Below are 19,064 nucleotides of genomic sequence, written 5' to 3' on the forward strand. Positions count from 1 at the left end.
ATACATCAACAGACTGAAATAAAGGATAGAAAATGCTGGGGAGTGAACTCTCTCCTCCCTGTCCCTGACTGTTCCTCCCGCTGTGTTTTCCAGGCAAGGTTCTCGGGGAGAGCCCGGAGTACGGCGCGCTGTCTCCCGGCCCGGCCTTCAAGGAGGTGTGGCAGGTGAAAGTGTGGCCTAAGGGCTTGGGCCAGTCCAAGAGCCTGGTGGGCATCTACCGGCTGTGCCTGACCGACAAGACGGTCAACTTCGTCAAGCTCAACTCGGACGCGGCGGCCGTGGTGCTGCAGCTGATGAACGTGCGGCGCTGCGGCCACTCGGAGAACTTCTTCTTCGTGGAGGTGGGGCGCTCGGCCGTGACGGGGCCCGGGGAGTTCTGGATGCAGGTGGAGGACTCGGTGGTGGCCCAGAACATGCACGAGACCCTGCTGGAGGCCATGAAGGCCCTGAGCGAGGAGTTCCGGCAGCGGAGCAAGAGCCAGTCGTCGGCGGGCGCGGGCGCGGGGGCCGGGGGCGGCTGCTCGGCCTCCCACCCCATCAGCGTGCCCTCCCGCCGGCACCACCCCCACCCGCCGCCCAGCCAGGTGGGCTTCGCCCGGCGGCCCCGCACGGAGACCCCGGGGGCCGGCAGCGCCAGCACCTCGCCCACCCCGAGGCACGGCTTCCCCCGGGCACGCACCGCCAGCGACGGCGCCCGCCCCGGCCAGGAGGACGCCCCCCCCGCGGGCGGCGGCAGTCCAGACAGATCCGGCTCCGTCACGCCGACGCTCCGGCCCAAATCGGCCCGCGCCGCCGCCGCCGCCACCCCGGCAGCCAAGACCGCGCTTGGCCCGGCCAAGTCCGCCCTCGCGCCCTCCCCGGCGCCCAGCCTCTCCTCCAGCAGCGGGCACGGCTCGGAGGGCGGGGGGGGCGCGGGGGCCTACCCCAGGGCCGCCCGGGGGGCCTCCGTCTCGGGGTCCCCCAGCGACTACGGCTCCTCGGACGAGTACGGCTCCAGTCCCGGGGAGCAGGCCCCCCTCTCCTCGCAGGCCCTGACCTCCGACCCCTGCGGCGGCGAGGACGCCTCCAACTACATCGCCATGGGGCGGCGCGCGGCGGCGGCTCCGCAGGCCCGGAGGGTGCTGCGGCGCTCCTCGAGCCGGGAGAGCGAGGCGGAGCGCCAGCTGCTGAGCAAGCGGGCCTCGCTGCCTCCCATGGCCCTGGACAAGCCGGCCCCGCGGCGGGGGCCCAGGGCCGGGGACGAGGCCGAGGAGGACTACGCCGTGATGGCGAGGAGCACGAGCCGGGAGTCCTGCGCCCTGCGCCGGAGCTCCTCGGGAGGGAGCTACCTGGAGCTGCCGGGGGGCGGGCACGGCGCGGACAACGGGTACATGGCCATGCTCCCCGGCGTGGCGGCCTCCGGCTCGGGGAAGCCGGACGACTACATGGCCATGACCCCCAACAGCAGCGTCTCCCCGCCCCAGCAGATCCAGGGCCCCCGGCCCTCCCCCTCCGACGGCTACATGATGATGTCGCCCAACAGCAGCTGCTCCCCGGACCAGCGGCTGGGCGGCGGCAGCGACTACATGAACATGTCGCCGCTGAGCGGCCGCTCGGCCAGCAGCACGCCGCCCGAGCGCGAGCCGCAGGCCGAGCCGCCGCCCAGGATGGTCTACTCCTACTACTCCCTGCCCCGCTCCTACAAGCACGCCAGCAACCCCCCCGCCGGCTTCGGGGAAGCGGGGGGGGGGGGCCGGGGGCCGTCGGCAAGCGGCGGCGGCGGCGGGAGGGGGCTCAGCAACGGGACCGGCCCCCCGAGGAGGACGCAGGACCGGGGCCCGGAGGGCAGGCTGCTCTCCTCCTCCTCGTACTCCTCCAGCTCGGCCAGCAGCGAGAGCCTGGGGGAGGGGGACGAGCGCCCCAACGGGAGGGGGGGCGGCGTCCAGGTGGGGGGCGGCGCCCGCGCCAAAGAGGGGCCCCAGCGCCGGGCCGGGCAGCCCAGGAGCCGGCCGGTCAGCCTGTTCGTGGACGTTTCCAAGGCCAACACCCTGCCCCGCGTGCGGGAGGCGCCCCTGCCGCCCGAGCCGAAGAGCCCCGGGGAGTACGTCAGTATCGAGTACCGGGGAGGAGGGGTGCCTGGGATACCTCACCCGTCGGGCCCCGCCAGGCCCCTGCAGCGGCCGGGCTCCTGCCTGGGCGGCTTGCACGGGCACAGCTCGCCCGAGCCCCACGCCTCCGAGTACGTCAACATGGACCTGGGCCCCCTCCTGGCCCCGCTGGGCTTCCCCGGCTACCCCACCCCGGCCGCCGCCCCGCTGGCGTTCGATGAGCACCGGCCGGACCTGGAGCCCAGCGAGGAGCCCGGCCGGGGCAAGCACGGGGCCTCAGTCCCCGAGGAGTCGCCCACCTTCGGGGATTACACCGAGATGGCCTTCAGCTTGGGGCCCCCGTCCCCCCGCTCGGCCTCTCCGGGGGGCGTGGCGAGCGTGGGGCTCGGGTTGGACTTCCCCCTGTCCAAGCCAACTCCCAACCCGGACCAGGGGGCGAAGGTGATCCGGGCTGACCCCCAGGGCCGTAGGAGGCACTGCTCCGAGACCTTCCTGGCCACCCAGTCCCTGCCCCCTTCCTCCTCCTCCTCTTCCTCCTCCTCCTCCTTCTCCCTCTTCCCCGATCACGCCCAGGCGGCAGCCCGGAGGCTCGCGTTTGACGGCGTCTGGGGGAAAGGGGGCGCCTGCGACGGCGCCAATGAGCCCGCCCCTCTGTGCGCCATTCCCGGATCGCCCGCTGTCCCCGTCGCCCAGGCGCCCCCCTCCTCCTCCTCTTCCTCCATGGAGCAAGGCCTCAACTACATCGACCTGGACCTCGCCAGCAAGGACAGCCCCCATGCCACCTTGGAGGCCGCCCCCTCCGCCCAGGTGGCCTCCCGCCTCTACTCTTCGGGCCTCGTGGCGGACGGAGGCGGCTCAGCCGCCGTGCTCAACACCTACGCCAGCATCGACTTCTACAAGTCGGAGGAGCTGCGGGCGCATCAGAGCAGCAGCAAGGAAGGCACAGGTGATCCCGGCCGGCCGACGGGTGGTTCCTTGGTTTACGGGGGGGGGGGGGTCAGAGGTCACCCACGTCCCACGTGGAATTCTGGGAGGTGCCCTGGTGCCAGCTTAGCTGTTCTTGGCTGAGGGTGTTGCAGCAGAGCGCTGTCCCGAAATGAAGACCGCGTTGGCGGTGTGGGTTCACTGAACGTGTCAGTTTGGGCTCAATCAAATGAATACCTTCCTCTTGAGCACCTTAAGCTGTAAGCCGGGCGTCTCCTGCTCGGATCCCAGGGAGATCCCAGTCTAGTCGGGGTTTACCGATTTCTAAAAACCGGGAGCAACTTAATTGCTGTCGGTTAAGCAGGTGGTTTTGTAAAGTAAATCACTGAGGACCCTTGATTGAACAGGCAGCAAGTCTCTTTAGAATGAAATATAAGAAAGAGGTGAAGAAGGCTGGTTTTGGACCACACAGAGGCAGGACATGGCGGGGGGGAGTCTCAATGGATCAGCACGCCCTGACCTGTCTGAGAGGATGGGCTCTTCCCTGGAGTGATCTGAAAGCAGCCCTGGCGCACTGGCGACTCAGCCACCAGTATTATTTCACCTCTGTGTCGTATCTCCTTCTGATGAAGCGCGCCGCCTGGCCGCCTGGCTCCTTACCCAGAGCTGTCGATCAAGTTCCTCCCAGGTGGAGCTGGCTGGAGTCTTCTGGCAGAAAGGTGGGAGGTGTTCAGGTTGTGCTTCCCAACTCATTTGTTTTGAACTATTTGGAATCGATTGAATTTACTTTCTCGCGCTAGACCTGTCATTTTCTCTGAGCTGTAATTATCGGGCTTTTCCCCTGGCGAGACGCCAGTCTGTCACCACCCTTGGACTACTTAATAGTATAGCTTCTGTTTGCAGTCTGTGTGTGTGTGTCTGGGCCTGTGTGTACTTCGTGTCTCTGAGGCAGGTTAACCTGTACTATAGCCCAGGGCCTGTGAGTATTCTTGTGAGTGTGCTGTCCTGATGGAGTAGAGTAATATACACATAGTGTGGAGTTTTAAAAACGAAAGAGTTAGAGCCGATGGGAACAGTAAGAAGTAAAATAAGTGCAAGATACAGAGATTGTGGGAGTTGTGTGAATGGATGATAGGCTCTGCAGGTGTCAGTGTGATCAGGTGGGTCTTCAGAAGGGGGATCAGCAGACTGTAGATCCCCAGGTGTCAATGTGATCAGGTGGGTCATGGGGAGAGGATCAGCAGGCTGTAGATCCCCAAGTGTCAATGTGATCAGGTGGGTCATGTGGATAGGATCAGCAGGCTGTAGATCCCCAGGTGTCAATGTGATCAGGTGGGTCATGGGGAGAGGATCAGCAGGCTGTAGATCCCCAGGTGTCAATATGATCAGGTGGGTCAAATGAGAGAGGATCAGCCTATTGTAGATCCACAGATGTCAGTGTGCTCAGGTGGGTCTTCAGGAGAGGGCTCAGCAGACTGTAGATCTAGGTGGGCCTAATAGCCTGTCTGTTGTAACTCTCCTGGTGTTTTCCATCTTCACGGCTTCTTGATGTGCCTGGAAAGTGCGTTCTGTGGATTGGTGGACAGGAACGGGAGGGGCTTGCAACAACACGCCTGCCCGACTGAGCACTGCCCATGAATGTGCTGCTTGGAGACATGTGGCAGTTGAATGACTGAAAAAAGCATACAAGAATGCAGTTTTTTTTGCTTGTGTGGAGGATAACTTGCCGAGTCATGCGGGCGAATGGAGTGCGGGGAGATGGCCGGCTCGTTCCGCTCCAGAGCCAGGTAGTTCAGGCATGTCCGAGTTTCGCTCTGGGAAAAGCAGCCGTGTCATGTGGGCTTTTGTTCAAGCAGCTCAAGTTGGTCTTCGCCCTGAAGGGCTCTTCGGCTCCTAACTTTGAAGCCAGTTTATGGAAGCAGCAGATAGGTTTCAGGCTTGAAGTGGGAGGTTTGCTTCAGAATGAGAACAGTAGTCGCTTCCTTACACAAAGAGTAGTAGGGGTCTGGAGCCCGCTGCCCAACTGTGGGTTTTCCCCTGCTTACGTCTTTGGGAGGGGACCCCACTGAGCGATGCAAGCCTGTCCTGAACCCCTGCTGGACTGGGTCTCGGTCATGCTGGTGGTTCAGATGGAGCAGGCCGCTCAGTGAGTCTGGAGGTTTTCCAGGTCTCTTCCAAGCAGCAGGACCTGAAGACCTGGGAGGGGATGTTAAATTGGTCCCGTTAAGCCAATAATGAGCTGATTGAGCTCATTAAGAAATTAGTTGGAATGAAAACCTGCAGACACACTGACCCCCTCAGGACCAGGACTGGACAACCTGCTGATACACTGACCCCCCCAGGACCAGGACTGGACACCCTGCAGACGCACTGACCCCCTCAGGACCAGGACTGGACACCCTGCAGACGCACTGACCCCCCAGGACCAAGACTGGACCTCCTCCCAGGACAGTCGGTCAGTCAGTAGGTTTTCTATACAGCTGAGCTCTTTACTGGCTTAACTGGACAAGTTTTGACAGCGTCTCCCAGCTCTCCAGCTGCTGCTCCTTGGAAGAGACCCTGCGGGTGCTGCAGCCCTCCGGGGCCAAGACTGGGGACCCCCGTCTCGGCTGCTTCGCTCCTTCTTCTTTAGAACTGCCCACCTCTGCTGTGTTGCTGATTGCTCAGAGGCTGCAGGGCTTGATGTGTGTGGATCTGCAAGAACCTGCCAGTCACAAGGAATCGGTCCACCCCGGTGCTTTCCCCACAGTGTTACCCTGGCGTATCATACCTCAGTACTGTTTGGCATGGGGGCAGGAGGTCCACATGACAGAACCGTCCTCTGATCTCCCCAGCATGCTCGCACAGCACAGCCACGCGTTACCTAGACAGTCTGGGAGCTAATTACAGTGCAGCGCACTCAGGAATTTACTGCGGGACAGGTGGAAGGTGAGCAGACAAGCACGGACTCTCTTCAGCGTGGAGGAGAGATCGGATCCTGGTTCTGCCCTGGGGGGGGGGACGGATCAGAGGGGTTTTTCCAGAGCCGGGCCGAGCCAAGGGGGGTGCTTGCAATCTCTCCTGGGTTGAGGCTTGCACGCCCCCCCCAGTGCTGGAAGCAGGAGCGCGGCAGGAACACGTGGCCGTTCTTCCCGGGAGAGGAGAGGGGTGGGCCGGGTGTCTGACAGTGAAACAGGGGCAAACTGGCTCTTATTATCCGAGCGGAGCATGGAGAGCTGTGCTGCTTTAAGGAAGCCACGGCACGCGATTTCTCCTGGAACGAAGGCCCTTGTGGGATAGTGGCATCGGAATAAATCTTTGATCCCACACAGATCGGGGGGAGGGGGGCAGTCGTTTTCCCCGCCTGATGTATTATTCCGTGGTTGAAAGGGGTTTCAAGCACTGCGGTTTCGAGTGCGAGGAATGCATCCCAAAGAGTCTTCCCGGAAGAGGTGGTCACATGGTCCCCTGTAGCTGGGGGTGTTAGAAACGGACTCTCTTTCGCTCCGGCATTCGCTTAGAAAGAGGTGTCCAGGTGGCCAGATATCCAGTCAGCAGAAACAAGAGGCTGCCACTCTTTCACGCTCTAAAACAATGATTACATGATTTTTCCTTGTGTCCTGCCATCAGGCTTCAAACGCTGCCCTGACGCACACAGCACTTTCCCTGGGTAAAGCAAAACACAGGGGTAACTGTGGTAGCAGCCTGGTAAAGGCGCTAACCATGGAATCACTGGTAATTTGCCTGTACTTTTTCTCATGTCGCTTCTCATCTCGCCCCTCTCGAAGAGGGCTAGAGCGGCAGTCACAGATCAATACTGTACATCGCATCGCAGATCATTGAATCCCATCGATCCTCCGTCAAACGAGGCCAGTGTTCCTGATCAGCCTGGCCCTGGTATTCTTGCAAAAGTATCTGAACATATGGACGGACACCTGCTTCTCTGCGATATCGCTCCGAGAGCAAAAGGTGAATGTGACTCCAGCAAACGGGTGCAGTCGTCCACGTCAGATGTGCCGTTACCTGTAAGAGTGTCAGAGCCAGGAAAGAGGCTCTGTTGCCGAGGGAATCCGAGTATGAGAACAGAGAGATGGTCATGACTCAACCGCTGTGAATGAGTCTGATCAATAACTAAGTGAATAAGCCAGTTTTTCCTTTTGTTGTCAATTCGGGGTCCTGTCTGGGCTTTCATGCACTTGCGCTGGAGTGACACTTGCATGAGCTGTTTTTCTGATTGTCGTCTTGCACTGATGCTCAGAATACAGTTCTGTTGTGATGACAGGAGAGCTTGACTTTAGTTTGTCTTTAACCATTAATGTTGTTTTTGTAATCAGAATATTCAAAATGATACTTTGATTAATGTTATGCTGTTTTATTAAATTCGTATGAAATTAATCTGCAATTTAAATTTGTACAATTTATTTACAATACCTTTAATATTTATTGTACTATAGGAACAGTATGCTGTGTTGCTGGAAACAAGGTGCTGTGCTGCGGAAAATGAGGTGCTGAGTTGCAGGAAAGGAAACAAGTTGCAGTGTTGCGGGAAATGAAACAAGGTGCTGTGTTGCGGGAAATGAAACAAGGTGCTGTGTTGCGGGAAAGGAAACAAGGTGCTGTGGTGCGGGAAACGAGGTGCTGAGTTGCAGGAAAGGAAACAAGTTGCAGTGTTGCAGGAAATGAAACAAGGTGCTGTGTTGCGGGAAATGAAACAAGGTGCTGTGTTGCGGGAAATGAAACAAGTTGCTGTTTTGCTGGAAAGGAAACAAGGTGCTGTGTTGTGGGAAAGGAAACAAAGTGCTGTGTTGTGGGAAACAAGGTGCTGTGTTGCGGGAAATGAGGTGCTGAGATGCAGGAAACGAAACAAGGTGCTGTGTTGCAGGAAAGGAAACAAGTTGCTATTTTGCGGGAAAGGAAACAAGGTGCTGTTTTGCTGGAAAGGAAACAAGGTGCTGTGTTGCGGGAAAGGAAACAAGGTGCTGTGCTGATGGAAACGAAGTGCTGAGTTGCAGGAAAGGAAACAAGTTGCTGTGTTGCGGGAAAGGAAACAAGGTGCTGTGTTGTGGGAAATGAAACAAGTTGCTGTGTTGCGGGAAAGGAAACAAGGTGCTGTGCTGCGGGAAACGAGGTGCTGAGTTGCAGGAAAGGAAACAAGTTGCAGTGTTGCAGGAAAGGAAACAAGTTGCTGTGTTCCAGAAAATGAAACAAGGTGCTGTGTTGCAGGAAATGAAACAAGTTGCTGTGTTGCGGGAAATGAAACAAGTTGCAGTGTTGCAGGAAAGGAAACAAGGTGCTGTGTTGTGGGAAAGGAAACAAAGTGCTGTGTTGTGGGAAACAAGGTGCTGTGTTGCGGGAAATGAGGTGCTGAGATGCAGGAAAGGAAACAAGGTGCTGTGTTGCAGGAAAGGAAACAAGTTGCTATTTTGCGGGAAAGGAAACAAGGTGCTGTTTTGCTGGAAAGGAAACAAGGTGCTGTGTTGCGGGAAAGGAAACAAGGTGCTGTGCTGATGGAAACGAAGTGCTGAGTTGCAGGAAAGGAAACAAGTTGCTGTGTTGCGGGAAAGGAAACAAGGTGCTGTGTTGTGGGAAATGAAACAAGTTGCTGTGTTGCGGGAAAGGAAACAAGGTGCTGTGCTGCGGGAAACGAGGTGCTGAGTTGCAGGAAAGGAAACAAGTTGCAGTGTTGCAGGAAAGGAAACAAGTTGCTGTGTTGCAGAAAATGAAACAAGGTGCTGTGTTGCAGGAAATTAAACAAGTTGCTGTGTTGCGGGAAATGAAACAAGTTGCAGTGTTGCAGGAAAGGAAACAAGTTGCAGTGTTGCGGGAAAGGAAACAAGTTGCTGTGTTGCAGGAAATGAAACAAGGTGCTGTGTTGTGGGAAATGAAACAAGTTGCCGTGTTGAGGGAAACGAGGTGCTGAGTTGTAGGAAATGAAACAAGGTGCTGTGTTGCGGGAAATGAAACAAGTTGCTGTTTTGCTGGAAAGGAAACAAGGTGCTGTGTTGTGGGAAAGGAAACAAAGTGCTGTGTTGTGGGAAACGAGGTGCTGAGTTGCAGGAAACGAAACAAGGTGCTGTGTTGCAGGAAAGGAAACAAGTTGCTATTTTGCGGGAAAGGAAACAAGGTGCTGTTTTGCTGGAAAGGAAACAAGGTGCTGTGTTGCGGGAAAGGAAACAAGGTGCTGTGCTGATGGAAACGAAGTGCTGAGTTGCAGGAAAGGAAACAAGTTGCAGTGTTGCAGGAAAGGAAACAAGTTGCTGTGTTCCAGAAAATGAAACAAGGTGCTGTGTTGCGGAAAACAAGGTGACGTGTAGGAACAGTCTGGGAATGGGATGTCAAGGTCCACATCACTGGTTTTGGAAGCCCCTGTATCTGGGGTGTGGTTGTGTATAACTGTGCATTAAAAGGCAGATGTGTTAATAATCTGGGCAGTGTCGGTACAGTGTGTCCATTGTCAGGGGCTGGGGCTTGTGTCCGCACTGTGGCCTCCTCCACTTCGGATGAAAGGCGCTATGCAGTTGCAGGGACGTTGTTTGCAGGAAAGCGATCCCACGGCTACCTTTCTTCAGCAGGCCTGCAAGGTTTCCTGCTCCTTTCCCCTTTTCTCTCCTGTGCTCAATTATCTGCCTGTGTGGGCATCTTAAGCTCATCTATAAAACTAGGTAGACTGTAATTTGCCTATTTTGAGATGTGCTTTGCTGCTGCTGAGGAGGGGGGGTGATTTCCAGGTCTGGTGGTTGGGTTCCATGTGTGGAAAAAATTCCGGCTCCGGAAGTCAAGGAGGAGTTGGCGTACATGTGGATGGGGGGGGTTTCTAATAAAATCGCTGCTGCAGAGAACAGCCAGCTCCTGGCCTCTGTTCAGCTGAGCGGTGTGCCTGCGCTAGTGTCCACGCAGCTGATAATGCAGGTGGAAAAGTCAATAAATGGATCGGAGGCGCTCTCCAGGCTGTGCCTGGACGTGCTTCTGGGTGCGGTTCGGGAGGGGCTGGGAAGCCGGGGAGGAGCGCGGTGTGGTCGGGACAGAGGCCCTGCAGATCCGGAGTACAAGGAGAGCCGTGCTCGTGAAGGGCACTTCAGGAGATTTACAAGGCCTGGGACTGGAGAGCATTGATGGTGGCGCTGGCGAGCACCCAGTAGAGCTCTCTGTGACTCTTGCCAGGAAACCCATTTCATGTTCCAGTTCTCGATTCTTCTCAGAGGGGTGCATAACTGCAGGTGAGCTTCCGAAGGAACACTTGAAGCGTTTTTGTCATTGAGAACTGTGCCAGTCCCCTCTTCTTCAGCTGTAGTACCGTAGCTCCACTCCAGTGTCTGGGCTCTACTCCAGTGCCACGGTTTTCGATCTCCTTCTGCACCTCCGCTCCAGTTTCAGAGCTGTAGTCCAGTGCCACAGTTTCAGCTCTCGTACCACAGCTCCGCTCCCGTTTCAGAGTTGCACTCCACAGTTTCAGCTCTGGGATTGCATCTTTGCTCTGATCATGCAGTTTAATCTGGCGTCGGGCTTTGCCAGCTGTGAGCGTTAGTACAGATTGTCCCAGCAAAACAGTCGTAACTCTTGCGAAATTCACTTTTATATCTCCTGGCCCTCACACATCTCTCCTATCCCTGTTGACTCCTGTTGGACTGTGCGGTTTGAAACGTTCTGCACCCGACTGCACTCTGTAGAAGCCTGCTTGAATGCAACTCTCCGGTGAACACGAAGAGCACTTTCTGTGCCTGGGTCGTAAAGCCCCGAGCTGGCGGCCAGCGGGGCCGGCAGACCGATCGGCGGGCGCAGCGGACAGAAAGGAAATGGGCAGAGGGAATCGGGGCCCGGCTCGGGGGTGGGCTGGGCTCCGAGCGCGTGGAGCCGGAGTGATTTCGTCGGAGGCGCGCGAAGGAGAGAGAGCTCTGCGGGAGGAGGGGGGGACCCTGGCGGCATGCCCGGTGTGGTCTGGCCCAGGCCTTCCTTATCGCCGCGGCGGCTGGTTAAAGAGCGCTCGCCCGGCCGGCGTCAATCATTAACTACAGCACAGGTGGCGTCCCTGCAGGTCAGCGGCCTGCCTGTGGTCGGGAGAGGGCTCTTTATCTGCCTCGATCTGCGTCGGGATCGCCGAAACCCCTGCATCAGGAGATCTGCTGGGTTTTTTTTACTGTGGCCTGATAGTTTTAAAGTTCTTACCTCTCACCCAGCAAAAAAAAGAAATCTCACGAGTCATGCTGATCCCCGTTCCCTGCTTTTACTCTTGCTCACTCACTCGTAAGTGACTCGGGCACATTAGAAACCCTTTCATTGGAAGCTTTTGCTTTTGATTTCTAGTAAGTGGGATAGAATTAATAATTACGCAGCCTCCAGAGTGGCTCAGAGTGGTAATTGTGGGTTGTGCTCGGTGATCACGAGTTCGAACCTGGGTCATGCCACCAGCTGGCTATGCCTGGGATTGCCCAAGTGGTGGCACACTATGGGCTGAGGGCTGCTAGGAGCAGGGCGGGTTTACTTGGCCAGGGCTGTAAGACACAGCGCCCCCTACTGCCGGCAAGCACGCAGTGCAGGCGGTGAGGGACACGCCCCTCCTCCCATTGGCCCTGATCCTCTGTGATATGTTAAAAGGCGATTGGCTTGAAGGTGGGCGTGGAGGAGGAGCTTGTCTGCATTACCTCATCCTCCAGGTACCTCCCCCCGCTCTGAAGGGGGCACCAAGGCAGCAGTCGAGCAGGGAGGACTTGGGCCCCTCTTCCATGTTCCCGACCCCCCCCCCTCCCCTCCAGCCGGGCCGCACGCTGGGATTTCACACTGCTCCTGGTCGCTCGCTGTTCAGCATGTCCGCTGTTCCCCCCTCTTTGTCAGCAGCGGCTTTGTGTGCTAATCCCTCCCGCTGAGCCCCAGCGGGGAGAGACGAGGAAACGAGTGGCTTTCACAGCTTGGCGGTTTTATTGGGGCTCTAATCCCTGCGCGCCATGCCGGGCCGAGCTGGGGGGGGGGGGGGCGTCTTCCCGGAGAGGGCGAGTCAGAGTGGCAGGGGGAGGGCAGGTGGTGCTGCAGAAATATGCCTGAGTCCCTGAGGTTTCCGAGTGGCGACTTAGCACTGCTGCTGATCGGAGCTGTCCCGTGTTCTTGATTGCTCTGGGTACCCCTGTGCCACCACTTGTACCCACAGGTGGCACCCTTGTATCTGCTGTGCCACCCCCTGTACCCACTGTGTCAGCCCCTGCACTGCCTTTTGCCAACCCTTTACCAACCCCTGTACCCCCTGTGCCACCTCCTGTACCCACAGTGGTGCCTCTGTAGCTCCTGTGCCACCCCATTGTGACATCCCTATACACACCTTGGCACCCCATGTACCCTTTGAGTCACCCCTTGTACCTACGGTGCTACCCAGGAACCCCCTGTTCAGCCCTGTACCCACAGTGTCACCCTCTGTACACACTGTACCACTCCCTGTACACCCTGTGCCACCCCCTGTATCCACAACGCCACCCCATACACAGTCTGGCAGCCCCTGTCCCCACACTGCAAGCACGCCGGTCTCTCCTTCAGGCTGTCGGAAACGCCATTCCCTGTCGGTGTTGAATGTTGCAGTTTGAGCGCAGGTTGTTTAGCTCTGGGGTTTAGCAGGCTGGGTATTCTACAGACCCTTTCCCTCAACGGTGCAGGCCAGAACTGGTGACAACAGGGTCAGGAACATTGTTATTTTGAATGTCTTTTGAAGGTGGGAAAAAAAGAGAACTTCTTTCCTGAATAAAATGCTCCGCGTACTGTTCAAACCCTCCTCTAGTCTCTAGGCAGACGTCGAACTTGATTTCTCTGTGAACTTTCCAAAATTCTGATTCAGAATCCGGGTCTGTTTCTACTTTCGAAATTTCTTTCATGAAGCTGAGAGATTATTTTTGTATTTAAGAGGGACGGGGCTTTGGTAAAGGTGCTTCTCTTTACCTCTGAGACACCTGTTTGGGAGAAATCGCCTCTCGTGATGGGGGTCACCCCAGCATGCCCAGCCGGGGTGCTGAGGGGGTCGTGATGAAAGGGCGACTGTGCTTGCCCGACGCACCAGACTGTTGTGTCCTGTTGCTGACCGGCATACGGAAAGGAAGGGACAGAGCTCTCCCCGCCTCTCTGCGATCACATCCCGGTTTTCCTGCTGCCCGTGGTGCCGGTGTCCGGAAGGCTGCGGAGCTCCAGGTTACTGGTGACGCCAGTGAGAGGGAGCGCTCCTATTTTTGGACTCCGGTGCTCCTGCCCTCAGACGTGGCGTTTGCTCCGTTACCCCGGAGACGGCAATCGCACAGCTGTTTTGCCACGTTCTCTCCCTGCCTCACCGCGCCTCAGTCTGCGTCTCCCTCTCTGTGAAGAATATTCATGGGGGGTTTTATTGCACACTGTGGAAGGACGACGGGCAGGGACATGTGTGTGTGTGTGAGAGAGAGCTGCAGTGTCAGGAGGAAAGATGGGAGCTGGGATTTATGTATCTGTGTGGAAACACACACACACAGACACACACACACACAATCACCAGACACCCTGAACCCCTCTCGACCCCGTAACCCGGACCCTACTGGGGTCCAAGATCGTGAGCAAGCAGCAGGGACGTCTGATGTCACGCCTGCTCCTGCTCTTAAGTTCTTAACTGAACTAATTGTTGGGATGCAGAACTGAAGTGAACTGGCTTTTATCCAGGTAAGAGTTTGCTACCATAAACCCAGCAGGACTCCTGGCCTTCAAGCTGTTTGTGGGGGAGAAGCATGTTGGTACCCCACTTTGGGCTTTCAGAGTATGTCGGCTGGACAGGAGGAGGGGGCTCAGGGCAAATTTGCACCCCTGTAGAACAGCAGTTTCTGGCCCAGCCTTTCTCCTGGGCATTGCTGCATATGTAAGGAAATCGTCTGAACGATAAGCTGATGGGAAAAGACAGGTGAAGCTGACAGAAGAGGAAGAGCATCTAAAAAGGTGTGGAGGAGGCACCTCTTTACACAAAGGGTGGTGGGTGTCTGGAACAAGCTGCCCAGCCAAGTTGTTGAAGATGATGCCCAGATTTCTGTCGAGAACAACTGGACGATGGATAATTTAGCCACAATCAAGCGTGTGGGTGTATGTGGGCAGACTGCCCCCGCCCCCATCTGCTTTGCGGCCTCTCTGCCGTTCGCATGCTGTTTGGCTTTCGGCTGGCGGCGAACCGGGGCAGAACCGCCATCGTTTTTTATGTGAGAGACCTGAAATTCTTCATTCCTCTCCTGGCGTCATGGGGATGGCAGTTCACTCGGGTGGAAAGATGGCGCAGGGCCGGGCGCGTGACGCTGTGACGCCGGGAGAGGTGCCATCTCTCATGTGACCGTCGTAGAGCTGACGTCTGACCTCACCGGCCAGACTGGAGCTGGAAACACGGGGGAGCTCTTTCCTCGCAGGTGGGTGGAGGCTGTCACCTCTCAGGTGGGCCGTGCTGCCCAGGTGGCGGAGTTCTTCCAGTCCCAGGCTGGTTTTATCATTCATTAGCAGTGTAGTTTAAGCCTGTGGCGTGTGAGATGCACTCAGATGACCCGCCTCTTCAGCAAGAGCATGGGCTCCTCAGCCCTCGTGAACTTTCACACACTGCACTGTGCTGTGGGTGGGCGAGGCCTCTGGCTAACACACCAGGCGGCGGACGAAATCGCTGCCCCCTTTCATACCCTTCCCTGCGCCATCCTGCGAGTGAGTCCAGTGTTCAGAGAGGAGCGAGAAAGACTTTTGCGAAGCTTTAATTTAGCGCGCGGTTGCCTGGGAACTTATCGTCGACTTGGCCGGAGTTCCATCGGCCCTGAAACGATACTCCAGACTTTAAAGCCTGTGGCATGATCCTCCAGCCCGTACGAGTCCCTGCCAATCTGTCAGCACTTTCAGGTCCCGCCTGCAAACTCGCTCTTCTGCCCTAGCCATTAATTTGGTGTAATCTGCTGTGCTTGTGCATACCTGTCTCTTTTGTTGTGTTCTAAAGCACCTTGAAACGATTTAGCTCGAAAGGCAGCATTTCAGATAAAGGTGTTTATTGTGAAATGTATGCCACATTAAATCCAAATGGCCTGTTTCCTTCTCCGTCAGCATAATGTGTAATAGGACAGGAAGCAAAAAGAAAAGCTTCTGGACACCTTTCTGATCCAGGCCTGTGCTGGCCGGGGCGATTATCAGCTAAGAGCTAAGCAGCCAATGTCCGGTTAGCGCCTTTAATGAACGCAGTCACACTGTTTCCGCTTTTAAATGACTCTCTAATCTCTGAACTAATTCTCTGTGGGTGTCTCTTTACCTCACATTGCCCTGGGGAACACTTGGGAGTAAAAATGTGCCTTTGTGCGCTATAATCTTCGCCCTCCCTTTTTGGAAGCGTTCCAAGGCGCCTGAGCTGGGAGCAGTGGTTGGGAGCTCCAGACTCCAGATTGGGGGGGGGGGGTTGCAGGTTCAGATCCCTGATGGGTTCTCTGCCGCTGTTCCCCTCAGCAAGGAGGTGCTTTACCCAGACTGCTCCAGTGAAGCCCAGCTGTATGAACTGGTGCCAAAAAATGTGTGTGTGGCTAAAGTCAGGCTGTTGTGCCGGCTGTAGATCACTTTGGGGGGGAACGATGTGAGTAACAAGAGTGTTTAATGAGCTTATAATGTAAGGAGTACAAATATGTCTTTCCCGTCACACGCTGGTGTACAGCAGGGGAAGAGGTTGCAGACGAATGGGGTTCTCCTCTCTTCGGGGGTCCAGGTTCCTGTTGCCGTCAGGACGATTGCCCTCCCGCCTTCCTGCTGGACTGGTCCCTCCAGTCCACACGCACAGATCCTCACACCTACTCACACTCGCTCGCGCACACGCAAAGAGACGGTTCAGAGACGTCATTTAACCAAGCAGACAGGGCTGTGGGTTGGGGGAGGAAACTGGGGCATCTGGCTAAAAACCTGTGCAAATGTGTGGACACACCATGCAAACTCCCCACAGAATGCCCTCAGCTGGGAACACAATCGTGCGGCCCCGTATATGTATTTATACAGCTGTCTCTTGCAGACCGGCTGATATCTGCAGGTCTGAATCTTGCACGTTCCTCACCTCCCTAAAGATTGTGGTGGGCTGTTTCGAGTTGACGTAGAAACCGGCAGCTCCTACTTGTGGGATATCTAGCAAGAAAGGCAGTTCCTTATTTAAAGGTCAATAACAACAAATTAATAAGGTATTGAGAGAGGGGATGCAGAGTTTGTTCAACTTTTATGTGAAGTCGCAACTGTATAAACCACCTGGAATGTTCCTCCGGGCAGGACTGGTGCTGGCGGGTGTCGTGTCTGGGGCAAGTGCTCTTGGTTTCGGAACTCGATCCACCTCTGTAATATCCGTGGCACCAGTGCATCCGTGCCGAAGGCTCCCCGGGAAGCAGCCGGAGCCTGGAGCGGTGTCTGGCCGCCTCAGCACACACCCCCTCGCTTCACCCCGTCTGGGGGAAAGGTGTGAGAGAGCCAGCTGCTGAGAGATTTCGACACGCTGCTGGAGGGCCTGGGGCAGAGGACTGGGAGGCTTTTCACTGCATTCAGCGAAACAAGCGATTTCTTCAATCCCATCATTTAGAGCTCGTTTGGATCTAAATACCCTTCAGCCCCAAAGAACCAGAGCTCCGTTCACTGAAGCGATTGCTGCTTTAATCCCTTAGTTATTTACAGGCATCGACCAATCTTTCGAAAGCTTAGCACTGTCTGCAATTGGGGTACCCCAGGACCAAGGATAGAACCCCTCTTGCTCTACAGATGATGCAGAGCCCATTTAGTTTTAGAACAAATATTTTTACGGGTGTGGGGTTCCGTGGCATTTCTGCGTTATGGTCCAAAGCACTGGTTCGTAACTGTCCTGTGCCCTGGGTGTCAGTAGGGGTCAGGCCCTGGAAGACTGAGCCCCCTTGGATCCTTGTGTTTTAAGAGGATACTTCCCTGACCCTGAGTTGTCAGGACCCTGTAGAGACACAGGGTCATCTGCCTTAGCATGTGGACCAGTACTGTCATACTCTTGAGTCTTACTACCTGCAGTAGCAACACAGGATATAACCACACTCAATAATCAATTCTTGCTATTGCTTATTCTTGCTATTGCTGTAAATGTTCTGGCATTAGGTTGCTGTCCAACCTTTAATTAATTTATTCCTTACACTTATAAATCACTTTTCTGGAACCTCCAGTCAAAGCACTGTACAGGTAATGGGGACTCCCCTCCACCACCACCAGTGTGCAGCCCAGTACTCTCCCCACACACCAGCTCTCAGTGGGGAGGAGAACAGAGCGATGAAGCCAGTTCAGAGAGGGGGATTATTATGAGGCCATGATTGGTAAAGGCCAGGGGGACAGTTGGCCAGGACACCAGGGTTACACCCCTACTCTTTTCAAGAAACACCCTGGGATTTTAAATGACCATGGAGAGAGAGTCAGGACCTCGGTTTTACGTCTTGTCTGAAGAACGGCGCCTTTTTACAGTATAGTGTCCCCGTCATTATACTGAGGTATTAGGACCCACACAGACTGCAGGGTGAGCGCCCCCTACTGGTCCCACTAACACCTCTTCCAGCGGCAACCGTAGTTTTTCCCAGGAGGTCTCCATCCAGGTACTGGCCAGGCTCCCACCTGCTGAGCTCCAGTGGGGCTGCCAGCTGGGAGTAACGGGGTGATACGGCTGCTGAAGTGGAGCGTTTTTTTTATGTGAGGGAGCAACGCATCTGGGCCATCGAGTGGCACTCAGAGCTCCTGCGAAAGAGAATCGCTGTCAGCCAGGTCACTGAAAGAAGGAGTTTTAAAATGGGTTGCGAAAAAAAAATAATGAAAGAAAAGCCTGCTAATTAAGTAGGAGTAGGAGGCTGAGACGCTCCAGTGCCAATTATGATATTGCGGAGCAGCTGAATTCATCGCTCTCAGTGGATGGAAGACATGTCAGAGAAGGAGAAGCGTGGTTTTGTGCTCCTGTTTCTTTGTAGCCTGGGGTGCGACTGGCTGTCTGTCTGAGTCCTGATGAGCTGTCCCGGGACCCTGGGCCCTGACCCAGCTCGGGCGCTGCTATGTGTTCATGAGGCCAGTGCCCCCGCGCCCCACAGCTCGGCGGGCGTTTGTCCTGGCGCGTCGCGGACGGGGCAGAGCAGAGCTGCCCGAACGAACTCGGTTCCCACGGGCCTGTTTTATCCCTTGCTCTTGAAAGGCTCGTGCTCTTGTAGTCCCAAAACGTAGAATGAGGTTAGCGTCCGGTCCCCTTCATGAGCTTCCGCTAGTAACGTAGCGCAAACTTTGTTAGGCGTTTTCACGTTTACTGTGGTGCTTTTGCAACTTTACCGCAGGAGGTACTCTGAGCATTCCTGGGACTGGGATTCTCCGCAATGGGATCGCCCTGGGTGTACGATCACCGCGGTAACCGGCACCTCTGGTCACGGCCCGGAGAAGGGGTGGGGGGTCACATTCAGGTTTCCTGGGGGTGAAAGTGCCCTGCGGTACTCCAGTCGGGGTGCAGACGGCGCGAGGGGGCGGTACCCTGCGGCTGGGCACGGCTCCAGCTCGGGGGTGGCGTCATCGTGTTCTCCCCTTTCCCTGAACTCTGGAATCTGCCTGGGGGCTCTAACGAGCTTATTAGCTCGTGGTGCTGTAAGACGGGGAATCTGATTAACGAGTCTCTAAGCGAGGCTTTCTCCACCGCGTGGGCGCCGGTGGGGGGCACGGGGAGGTCACCGCCGGGCCAGCAGGCCGGGGCAGGAGCCGCCGTCCCCTCTGAGCCGGGACGTTTTTGAAACGGGACAGCCCCTTCCGTAGCGCACCTGGGCCGCGGGAGGAGCAGCTGCCTCTGTCTGCCGGTGGAGACGTCCTGCTCTCCTTCCTGTTGCTCTCCATCCCAGGGCAGTGCAGGAGCCGCTCAGGAGATGTGAATCCGGAAGGCTGGTCTCAGACTGCGATTGAACCTCACCCTTTCAATCCGGGAGTCAGAACGTATTAAGCGCGGGAGCTGGGACCCTACTGGTGGGGGTTCCCGAAGTCCCCATGTCCCCCCAGGAGGTGGGCGCAGTCCTGCTCCTACTTCCTGCTCCTGGATCACCGATTTCCCGTGGGGAATTTTTATTTAAAAAAAGGGAGAAA

At 56.5% G+C, this 19,064-nt stretch overlaps 1 protein-coding gene across 1 annotated transcript in view; it reads left to right on the forward strand.

The window, feature by feature from the left end:
• LOC102684310 (insulin receptor substrate 1) overlaps positions 1 to 19,064 on the forward strand; it is a 47,816-nt gene that overhangs the window by 15,259 nt on the left and 13,493 nt on the right. The window contains exon 2 of the mRNA XM_069186660.1: positions 94 to 3,033. Within this exon, the coding sequence (XP_069042761.1) occupies positions 94 to 3,033 (2,940 nt within the window). The remainder of the gene's footprint in view (positions 1 to 93; positions 3,034 to 19,064) is intronic.

This window comes from Lepisosteus oculatus, chromosome 3 (assembly GCF_040954835.1).
Source record: "Lepisosteus oculatus isolate fLepOcu1 chromosome 3, fLepOcu1.hap2, whole genome shotgun sequence".
Taxonomy (NCBI): Eukaryota; Metazoa; Chordata; class Actinopteri; order Semionotiformes; family Lepisosteidae; genus Lepisosteus; species Lepisosteus oculatus.